This window comes from Mesocricetus auratus, unplaced genomic scaffold (assembly GCF_017639785.1).
Source record: "Mesocricetus auratus isolate SY011 unplaced genomic scaffold, BCM_Maur_2.0 Super-Scaffold_100018, whole genome shotgun sequence".
Lineage (NCBI taxonomy): Eukaryota > Metazoa > Chordata > Mammalia > Rodentia > Cricetidae > Mesocricetus > Mesocricetus auratus.
The window spans coordinates 20,362,682-20,374,896 of NW_024429199.1; the positions used below are offsets into that span (position 1 = coordinate 20,362,682).

Sequence of the window (12,215 nt, forward strand, 5' to 3'; positions counted from 1 at the left end):
ATGAGACTCTGTTTGAAAAAAAATACTGAAACAATCTTTGCTGAGATATCTTCTGTAAGAAACAATGGAATATCTAATTCACACTTAACCTGCCTATTCAGCCTTTCTCATAGACCTGCCAAACCATTGCTGATACAGTCTTTTTTTCCTCAAGAAAGACACAAGGTTCTTTTTAAGCATTGAGCTTATAATGTATGACATGCAGCCTACTTCAAATTATGAAGCAATTACTGATTTTAAGTAAAAAAAATTAGAAATAAAGATGACAGATTTATAAATTAAGTTTTACTTGCGTTTGAAAATATGAAGTTTGATATAGTAGATATTTGGCATGCCTTAAAGTAAAATATCTTGAACCCCTTTAGCAACTGATAAGGAATTACAAGAGCCATTTCTGTTATTACTCATTTTGATACCAAAATGCTTTGGACTGTGCATTCCACAGTCCTGGTATCAAAGTGCTACAGCAAAAGATTGACTGTAAAGACCCATGAACTGTTTTCTTATTGTACAATTAGAATTGACCCAATTCCTTTGCGGCCACTCTTTCCTATCCAATCCCTATGCAAGAGGCTAGAGTTTTTGTCAAGCATTAAAGTTCATGTACAAATACAGAGCCAGACTTTTTCTTTATTCAAGCATTTGACATATTACTCTTCATGAATTTTCTTTGTGCTAATTTTGATGTTATAAAAGTTGGGGTGACTACTGGTAACTACTGCTTGTCTATTGTGTTTGACGTCCTGGATTCAGCCCCTAGATCCTCATATACGGAGTGTGGTTGTGCATAGCTGTCATCTCAGCATGGGAGATGTAGAGTTATGAAGATCAGAAGTTCAAAGTCAACCTTGGTTAGATAGGAAATTTGAGGCCAGCCTGAACTTCATGACACCATATCTCCAAAAACATATATATTCCGCGAAATTACTTCTATTTTGAGTACCGAGTTTTCATTGCTAAACTGAATACTGTGCATACTTTACACTGTGCCCAATCCTGTCTTTGACCCTGTTTCCCTGAAACCCTAACATTACACATAAAAGGATACAATTTCATTTGGAAAATCTGAGGACTGAGGCAACAGAAAGGGTTAGGAATAGAAATGTTCATCAGTTTAAATGTACTTTTTTGTACTTCAGGTAGTTCATTATTTAAAGTAATGAAAACCTACAAACTACTCAAGCAATAATTCCCACAGAAAACCAAGCCAAGGCCATGACGGAGATGGGAATGTTTTCTTGCTACGTTATGACATTCTCCTGATTTGTGGCCAATTACACAGGTTATAAAATGGCTGTTAATCAGGGAAATGCCATATATTACCACGAGGAACTGTTGAAATAGGCTCTGCAGAGCAAAACTCTTGACAGCAGCTATTAAAATAGAGATTTAGTCATTTCTCTCTCTGTGGCGCCTGGAGTTAGAAGGAATAAAAATGGTGGGGCCAGCATGCCCTCCATATTTCTAATTTGTTGCTTGTTCAAGTCAGTACAGCTCAGTTTATTCCTGTATTCTGGTCACAAATGACTTACTGCTACTCCCTGCTATTTTTATGCTGTCCTTGCCTTGAGGGAGTCTGAACTTGCCAGGAGCAATTTGTTTTGCTTTTTAATTTTTGAATATACATCTGTTAAAAGTAAATTTGCCCTTGCACATGGTTGGAGCTTTGAAGGCAGTCTATAATGTACTAGTAGAATGTCTGTGGAGATAAAAATCATTTTGTTGATAATTTGAGGCAAGGGACAAATTAATCGTTGAAAGGGTCAGAAGATGAATTAATGCCACCAGGTGAATATCACTTTGCAGAGAACAGGAAATTTTGTCAATAAAATAGTCAGTTGGGGTTCTCATAGAATATGTACACAGGCAAAGAATGGGGTAGTTTATGGTGTGGAAACTATGTGAATGTTAAAATTTTATGTACCTCACTCACTGGAGTCACTTTTCAATTTTATTCACTTCCTGGTTTGCCTCTAATTGTTGGCTTTGCCCAAGGTAAGTGAATTTAACTACTTATGAAAATAAGTAATTGTTCAATATATTAAAATTGGTAACATGAAATTAAAGGATTATTCTAAACTCGAGAATAATAAATATATTAATAAATCTGAGAATTCCTAGATATTCAGTACTGTGCAATACATGGAACAGGGAAAATCTATGTTCCCACTGTTAACATTCATCACCCCAGTCAATACCTTCTTTCTGAACTATGGTACATCAGGTACTCAGGCATGCAGTTCTCACAAGTGTATCAGAAAACTGTTGAGACAATGGAGATAATACATTTGTGATACTTATCATTTGAGGCTCTGTTATGATTTATATTAGAAAAAGATTTTATTTTACTTCATTACATATTTTATACCCTTGCTAATAAATGGGAGTACTGTGGGCCTGTTAAGTATGACATAGTCATTTAATTTGGATTAAATAACTCTTATATTATTAAAGTTACCTCCCTTTTTAATTCACATATTGTCATTTGCCTGCATAGGATTTTCTATAGGTGCATGTATGAAAGGCAAATAAATCCTGCTTTGTTGACAGAGAATTGGCAATAAGTAGAAGAAATTAGTCTGTGTCCCCTGGCCACCATGCTGTCTCATATTTTCCCATTAAAAGTGTTGATTCCTCTTACAAAATTTTGTTCACTGCTTTGGATGTGAACAGTGAAAATCAAGAGAACATAACTGAGATGCAGTCATGTTAGGAGGAAAAAACAGCAAAATTTTGGCAACATTGAGGTCCTAGCCATGGGGATGATCTTCCCTGAAAGTGGGACTTGGATGCCAAGTCTCTGCCTCATTTTGTCAGCAAACCTTCATGAAGTTCATTAGTGCCATCCTAACTAGAGATGGGGGCCTGCAAAATTAAATTGGGTGTCTTACCTGGAAATTACCCAGGCTCGCCTCCATGTTTAAAACCAGAATCTAAGATTCCAGGAGGATGGAGGAAATTTCCCAATCAGTTTAGATATAGTGGGATAAACACAAAACCTTCAACTTCCTGATAACTCAAGGGAGGTGGGGCTTGTATTAAATCAGAGAAACCTATCCTATTTAAAGGCTTTGAAATTCAATGTCCTTACTAGCTAACCCAAAACAAGTCTACAGGCTTTCAATCAGGAATACCATATGGAGCTCAAGTCTTGCCATTGAGTTTTATTAATCTTGGTGCAAACAGAAGTATCTCTACCTCCACATCTTAAACATCAAGAAAACCCATCACCAAACACATATCTCTCCCTCCTGTCAGAAGATGTCTGCTATGATCCTCAGGTGGGAGAAAGAGCACAGCAGTTGTAGCTAACAGCTCTTTGGAAATCACTGTCCCCATTTCTAGAAGTCCTAATTTGGACCAACGAGTGCTTTGCAAATAACATAAAATGTACAGGTAGATAGATTATAGACAAATGATATAGATAGAGATACATACTTATATAGGAGATCAAAATCTATAGGAGATCAAAATATCATAAAAGTGAAATTACCTTATATTTAAAAGATTTTGAGGAAAAAATGATAAAATCACAAACTAGCCTAAGATTCTGATGAGGCTCATTTGGTGTTCTGTACTTGGTTCAGAAATTATTGTGGTACAGGGGTGTTCTACCATGCAGAAGATCTGATCTCAGCCTTTTTTCTGATTTGTCTTGACAACTAAGCAAATACACATCTTGAAGGTCCCAAGTACCTGAGGGACTGTAAAACTATATACTGTAGACAGTCATATATTCATGTGATGATTTATACATAACATATAAGCTAGAAATTAATATATCTAATTCAGTGCATTTTAGGTATATAAATGGGCTTGGTCAGTATCAAATCTGCTAAAATCTATGTGACTAATTTAACCTTCTCTCTTAACATTATCTTCTAGATAGGTAAGGAAAGAAAGTTCTAAAATATTGAAGGAAAACTTATTACTTTAGTTAACGTAAGCTAAATCTTTGCAGGTTGCCTTAAATCGTTAAAGGAAGATCATACTATTAAGGGTTTGTGCTAGCCTCTCAGGCCAACATTTCAATTTCAAACTTTACATTATTAGCAATCATTTTTACAGTCTTCTTTCCTGTGTGATAAGGTGCATGAGATTCTGTGTACAACTTCCAACACCACAAAATTAAAAACACAAATAAAAAAGAAATAAACAAATAAACCATTGATCAAAAACAATGTAAAATGTTTGCATTGGTTTAACTAAAGAATTGGCTATTTTAAAAGAAGATAGATAATTTTATCAGTATATTTAGTTATAGTAAAAATCACAAAATAGCAGGAACAGTCAGAGACTTTGAAGCAAATGACTTTAGGGAGAAGTGAACTTTTAGAGATCTAAGACACTGTTACTTCACTTACTCAAAATCTCTTGGTATTATTTAGTTTTGAACCCTTATTCACTGTTTTGCAAAATCACTTAACCTTTGAAATAAGTACAAAGCACTCTGAGTCCGAAGTTCCCATTGCTTCTATTGTTTCTGTTATTACGTGTGGTCGATTAAGCAAGTGAAGAGACAATCTGTTTTTCATGGATGTTTCCCCCTAAATCTTGGCCCATACAACAAGCTGAACTCACTCCTAAACAATTCATGTCAGATACTTTCCCATATTCTCCACATGTCCTACCTCAGAGAACAGCAAAATGAAATTCAAGAACATAAACTATCTTGAGCTCTAGAACAGGTGTAAAGAAAGGACCCACAGGCACTGTCCCAGGTACATGGGAAACCTGAGAAGGCACCAGTGTAGATGTTGTTTCCAACCCTGCCCGGTGAGCCTCCTTCCACAACAAAGGCAATTGCACTGCCTGGCATGTTCTCACTGCCTGAGTTGCTTCACTGCTCTTCACTTTATGAACTCCGTCTTTATCCAGCTCATGCATGGAACACGGTCTCCTACGTGAAAGTGCTGAGAGAGAGAGAGAGAGAGAGAGAGAGAGAGAGAGAGAGAGAGAGAGAGAGAGAGAGAGAGAGAGAGAGAGAGAGAGAGAATTCGAGGCATGGTGGATGCGGCCCTCAGAAAGAAGATGGAGATGGAGAAAGATATGGCTACTGTTTACTGGATGTTGTTTTTCCACAGACAGGAAAATGCAGGCCCATACCATGCAGCCCCTGTCCTCCTCTTATTCTCCAAAAGTTAAAAGACTTACGTAAGGGCTTCTTTTTACAACCAGTGATTCTGTTTCCTCCACCATGCTCTAATTCAAGTTGGACCATGTGAATTCTTTATCATGGCAGAGCTGTGGTTCTCTTAGACCTCACATAGCTTCATTTCAAGTCAACACTGCAGTTCTCAACTTTCTCTTTCCTGCTGCACTTGCGTCTTCCATCTCGGAATCTGTGCTTCACTGTGTTCAACTGAGCATTGTCAGAAGGGATAATTAAGAAGCCAGAGTAAAACAGCTAAAATATTAAAATCCAAAGTCAGAGTATATGCATTAATTTTGAATTTTATATACTTTATTTTCTAGTACAGAAAGCAAATGATAGTGATAATAGTCTTGAAATAGACTTTGAAGGGTATCAGTGAAGATATTCTTCAGTTACTCTTTCTTCTGAAAAACCAACAGAATTTCTCAGACATGAAAATGGTATAAACCCAGTGACACTCTTTAAGTTATTGGCTTCTTTTCTTTTTATTATACATTAATACCTTGCTTGCTAGAGAATTTGAATATTTTGTTGTGTAAAAATATAAAATCCAGTCAGGAAAGTAGGAGATGGAATGCTCACAGTTCTATTTCCTTAATAGATTAAGACCTCCAGGTTCCCAGTGGCAGAGCAACCCCTTAATCCCAGGGACCCACATAGACGGTGCCCTGATCACCAGACTAGATCTATTTCACATAAGAGGATTGGATAACTATTCAATAACTTTATCTTAGTACTACCACTGAAAACAGCAGAAGTGTTAAAGAAATGATGAGCTGTGATTGATGGAGAAGAAAATTCAATTACTTGGAAAGTACATTTGAGAGAGCAAAATTGAAAATAGTAATATATTAGTGGCATGAATGAACATATTGATGTTTTAGAGGTGTGCTTTGCTGGGCTGGTTTATGCTTTGTTTTTTATAGTATTAGGTCTTTGTCTTGGATCACAGAGTGAAGCACCTTTCGCAAAATGATGTTATTATTTCAGCATAATCTGCGCTATAGTTGTGGCTGCTTATGGATTATGGTGGTGGTTTAATTGGGCTGCCTATAAAAGCCTTTATGTGCATCGGAGAGGATCATTAATATGTCCAGGACTTGTTCATGTCCAGAGCACTGCAAGCTCAGAATTATCTGTCTTCCTTCCCTTGTATTCTTTCCAGAAGAAGGTCAATGGAGGACAGGATGATGACTCTTCAGTTGGTTGTTTTTGGCACAGGTCCTACAACAGCCCTGTGCACGGCCGAGAGAGGGGCAGGCACAGTCCAGCTAAAGCAATCTGGCTCTTTTCTGAGGAGCATATTCTCCCCTGACCTGATCACTCCAGGTACAGGGATTGATAAAAAGTAACTGTCCTCATGTTGACAAGTACTACCAAGATGACAGTTTTCCTAGCACTTAAATACACTTTCTTAAAAAGATCAAAGAACAGCAATACACACAGAGAAATTTTTCACTAGTACAACCAGATACAAAATAAGAAGTTTTAGTTTCCTGTTTTTGAAACTGTTACTTCTCTATTGATTCCTAGTTCCTATCATAAGTGCAGCTGACATTTTCTAGTATATTCTTTCCCACCTAGTTTCCAGCCTCTGTCCTGCCAAATTACTGCATATATGCCTTGATTTGCAATGGTGTATGCCTTAGTTACTTTTATATTGCTGTGATAAGACAACATATAGTAAAAATAGTTTGTTTATCACTCAAAGTTTCAGAGGGTTAGAGTCCATGACCATCAGAATGGGCAAGGCAGCAGTCATAGCGCTGAGGCAGTAGCTGAGAGCTCACACCCTGAGACACAGCCACTAAGCAGAGAGTGGGAGACACTGGGAATTACATGGGCTTTTGAAACCACAAACTCACCCCCCGGTGATGTGCATTCTCCAACAAGGCTACCCCCAACATCTTTCTCAAACAGCTCCACCAAATGAGGAACAAGCTTTCAAATATATAAGTCTATGGGGGTTATTCTCATCCAAACCATCACAGTGTATCTTACTTCTTCATGGGAAAATTTTAAGGATCATAATACACCCACATATACTCATATAATTCTTCGTTAAAGGCTGTGCCATCCATATTATTGTATGGACATGCTATACTGATATAAAAATAGTCTTAACCAAATTATTTAACATTTTCTTCTTTTTCTGTGACAAAGATCTAATGTATATTACAGATGACATACACTAACACACTTCAGTTTTTGTTCTGTATCTTGTACCCACTCATCTACAATTCTCTTAACTCGGCCTCTGCAGTGCTGAGGTTTCAGGCTTGTGCCACACACAGAAGAGTAAGGTAAGTATCGCAGTAGAACTGCTGGTCCTAGGGCTGGGGATGAAGCCCAGTGCTAGAGTATTTGCTTAACATGTGTAAGGTCCTAATTCAATCCTGAGCTCTGAAAAGAGAGATGCCAAACCAAACCCATTTCGATTTTTAAATTCTGATAAATTTATTTAAGTGCTTTCAGAAAAGCAGCATTGTCAAACATTTTTCACTTCCAACACTCTTGTGAACGCTTGGTATTATCAGACTTTTCCTTTCAGTTTTATTGGTTTCTGGAAAATTTCATACGATGTATTTTGATTATGGTCAACCCCTCTTCAAACTCCTCTCAGATCCATACCCCTTTTCTTCACATACCCAAATTTCTGTCTCATAATTTTAAAACCCATCAAATCCAGTTTTTGCTGGTCTTATACTCTTGGATGTGTGGCTCTTCAGTGGAGCATGGTTGCCGTATCAGGAGCCACACCTATAAAGAAAATTATTTTCTTTTATTTTGCCCCAAGTTGCCAATAGCTCCTTAGCATGAGACTTTGTGCTCACCCCCCCTTTCCATGCTGGGATTATATCTGACTTGAACATATGCAAGTCTGATGCATGCTATCAAAACCACTGTGAGCTCATATGTGCAACTTCTGTGTGGCCTGTAAGAAACTGTTTCCTCCCAGCCATCACTCTATCACCTTTAGTTCTTACCGTTTTTTTTTTTACTCCGTCTTCCTCAGTAACCCTTGAGCCTTGGAAAGAGGAGTGTGATATAGATGCCCCTGTATTCTGAAGTCTCTTATTCTCTGTAATTTGACCAGTTTTAATTAGCATCCATTACAAAAAGAAGCTAGAGAGGCTTCTGATGAGATACAACCATCTATGGGTATAGCGATTAAGTCATTAGTAGCCAGGTTAGTACTGTAACCAGTTAGTTGAAAAATAACAGTAGGTTCTCACCTAAGGCCTATGATCTGACTAGCAAAAGCTTCTTGGTTTCAGTAATAGTGCCAGCTATGAGCTGCATCCTGTAGAGTGAAGTAAATCTTAAATCGAAGCAGTAGAAGCAGGTAGTTCCTACCATGACGTTTGTGCCACTTTTGCATTGGTAGGTGGTCTTCTTGCTAGGCCAGTTGTTAGTGTAGCTCATGGTGTTCACATATGATCAAGATTGATATTTACTTTGAATCTTTAGACATATGTGTTTTATTTGAAATAACCCTGGATGTCAGAAAATTAGTAAGGAGTCCCCACATATGCTTATGTTCATTGGTCCTCAATAAGATTACTAAGCTTACCTTTTTTTTCCCCTCTAAGCGATTTCAAATTTTTTGACATTGCTAAAATGTAAACCACACAGTTCTTTCAACAACAAAAGCTAACCTACAGCCAAAAAAAGCTAATATAAAAAAACAAGATAAAGAAGACAATATGTACACATTTAATATTAAATGATCACTTGAAAGTAATGATTTTGAATGTAAGATAACGTAAGCTAATGCAGCAAGACAAAAAGCTTTAGTGAAGTTTTTGGAGGGAATTTGTAAAAAACGTATTTCTTTCTCTATGAAAAATGACAGGTTTATCTGTGTTGTATTGCTTTTCCTTTGCTTTAATTTTTATTTCTGTTCCAAATAATACTATAATGCTCAGTTGTGTTTACTGAAATAGAATATTCTTATCTATGATTATATATAAGATTTTGAAAAGCTAACCCAATAATCCATTGTTGATAATAAAATTTGAATATGTAAAAAACAGTGGAGGAAGGTCAAGAGAATATCATCAAATTTCACTTGCAGGTTGAATTGTGGAGGATTCTAACCTATAGGAAATCATTGAATGAAGTCACAGAGACCAAATACCAAGAGGAAAATAAGATGGCTAACCATTCTGAAGTACCAAATGATCATAAATATATGTACTTAATGCAGTAATGTGTGGTTGAGTAGAAGATAATAAATGAATTATATCTTCTTGCTTTTTGTTAACTGTGTGTTAAGGTTAATGAAATTTTCACATTCAAGAATAATGTAAGTCACTGTGTCTTTTGGGGGCTTATGTTCACAGAAAATCACAATGATCTAAATGACCTGAAAACCAGATTAGAAGCTGCTGATGCTAGGAATGGTGATCTCCTAAGGGCTTTGAATGACACTTTGGGCAAGTTATCAGTCATTCCAAATGGTAAGCATCCTTGTCCCTCCCTCTACATCAGGTTACCTGAAATACAGAAGAATCTTGGTAGCTTTTACCATTTCCTAACATTACATTTCTGCTATCATAAAATAATGGATAAAGGTTTTCTTAATTATGAATTATTCTTTTGAGAATCAGAATCACATTTAACAATATGATGGTGATATCCTTTGTTACCTTTAACTGGCATGCATGGGAACATGTTATATCAAGAAAGATATAATATTATTATATATCATTTTATTATATTGTCATCCCTAAGAATTCTTGTATTAGTGAGAAAGAATAAAATCAACAAATCATACATGAACTACTCTCCATTATATTGGTTTACTGACCCAAAGTCACAATTTATTAGGGTCTTACACAACAGACAAGAGCCTATAGCCATTTCATATGTCTTGTTTGGCTAAAGTGACCTCCTTAGCTATTCCAGATTTCAAAAACAGTAGCAGTCAACCCATATCTGTAATATCATCCAACCTCTTAACACTATTTAACTATTTAAGATAATTTTTCGATGCTAGTTCTGGACAGGGCAATGTCTTTTTATATTTTCCTAACAGGCTACAGTGCGTTATAAGTACTCACTAATCAATATGATTTGGTAAGCATGTAATCTCTCATGCTAGTTCTCCAGGGTGGATAGAATTGTTATTTTCACTTTTCAAATAAGAAATAGAATACTAAAAGCTGTTGTCTAAAGTGACATTTACCTTTATAGCCTGTGGCCTCACCCACCATTACAGATACACAAGCATGGGTATATTTGTACATTTGTATTAGTCACTTTATATATCTGAATTTTTTTAAAAATCATATATAAACAACGTAAAGAAAAAGATTTACTTTGACTTATGGTTTCAGTGTTATGGTCAACTGACTGCTCAGATATGGGTGTGTGATGAGACACAGTACGGTAGTAGTGAGTGCATGTGGCCAAGGATGGGCTACTTAACTCACAGGGGTCATAAAACAGAGGGTCAGAGGAAGGAAGCTAGGAATCATGTAAACCCTTCAAATGATATCTTCAGTGACTGTCTTCTTCAGGTGTGCCCCCTTCTTTCACAGTTCCCACCTCCCCAATCCATCAAATTATTAATATATCTATGGATTCATCTATAGATGAAAGCAGAGGGTCAGAGGAAGGAAGCTAGGAATCATGTAAACCCTTCAAATGATATCTTCAGTGACTCTCTTCTTCAGGTGTGCCCCCTTCTTTCGCAGTTCCCACCTCCCCAATCCATCAAATTATTAATATATCTATGGATTCATCTATAGATGAAAGCAGAGGGTCAGAGGAAGGAAGCTAGGAATCATGTAAACCCTTCAAATGATATCTTCAGTGACTCTCTTCTTCAGGTGTGCCCCCTTCTTTCACAGTTCCCACCTCCCCAATCCATCAAATTATTAATATATCTATGGATTCATCTATAGATGAAAGCAGAGACCTCATGGGTCAAACAATCCCAAAGTCCCAGCTCTGGCAACAAGTCCCTCAACACAGGAACCTTCAGAAGTCATTTTATATGCAAACCACCAGAACTATGTTTGACATTCAAATTAGGACCCAGAAATAAGGACACACATGTATACAACATAGGAAATGTTAAAATTTAAATCCATGTTACTTTTATTTTATGAACTTTTCGTGGCACCTCTTGACTACTTAGAACCTACCAAGCGCCAATACAGAAAACAAATAGGAACACGGCAACATTCCAAGAAGTAGATCCAAAAAGTAAAACACATACATTTTTCTCCTATGGAATTACAGATTAAATCTTAAATCTAATTTTGATGAAGCTACATGAACCAGGCGGATAGATTCCTCAGCAGCAAATCACAATATACCCCTTAACTACAAACTTAGAAAATAATCACTTTGCTATTTTAAAAACTAATCACATATTCATCACAAAGGTCCCTGAGATATTTTAATTTAGCTAAAAAACAAAAAAGCTTCATTTGATACAGCTGATTGAAACACTGTTTAGCCTTTTACCCTGTGTAAATTCGTCCCTGAGGTCAGCCAGCCACAGTCTGTCTCTGCCGAGCATGGATGCAATGGATGCAAACACCAATGTCTTTTCTTTGTTGTCTTTCTCATGCCCATTTGTGCCAACAGACACGGCTGCTAAGCTGCAAGCTGTCAAAGAGAAAGCCAGACAAGCCAATGACACAGCAAAAGCAGTCCTGGCCCAGGTTAAAGACCTGCATCAGAACCTTGACGGTCTGAAACAAAACTACAATAAACTAGCAGACAGTGTGGCCAAAACGAATGCGGTTGTGAAGGATCCTTCCAAAAACAGTAAGATTGCCTTTCTCCCTGTGGTTGTGTCATTTATCTCATCACACCGTGAAAGTGGCCTAGACTCGTGTGTGGGAGAGCTAGATCAAGACCTGACCTGACGCTTGTGGCCCCCTCATTCCTGGTGTGGTTGTGTGAGAATTACAGGCCCTGCCATTCCAGCCCTCAGGTCTCTCAGCTCTGCCTGGGTGCCTTTTGCATTTACTTTTATCCAATCAGGAGGAGGCTGGGAATTCTCGAAGTTTGTTTGGTGTGTGGCTGTCACAAATTTTTA

General features: G+C 37.2%; 1 protein-coding gene across 3 annotated transcripts in view; it reads left to right on the forward strand.

Moving 5' to 3' along the window:
- Lama2 (laminin subunit alpha 2) overlaps positions 1-12,215 on the forward strand; it is a 549,107-nt gene that overhangs the window by 466,581 nt on the left and 70,311 nt on the right. For all 3 annotated transcript variants that reach the window (XM_013110210.3, XM_013110209.3, XM_005065788.4), the window contains exons 42-43: positions 9,502-9,618; positions 11,759-11,941. In XM_013110210.3, the coding sequence (XP_012965664.1) occupies positions 9,502-9,618; positions 11,759-11,941 (300 nt within the window). The remainder of the gene's footprint in view (positions 1-9,501; positions 9,619-11,758; positions 11,942-12,215) is intronic.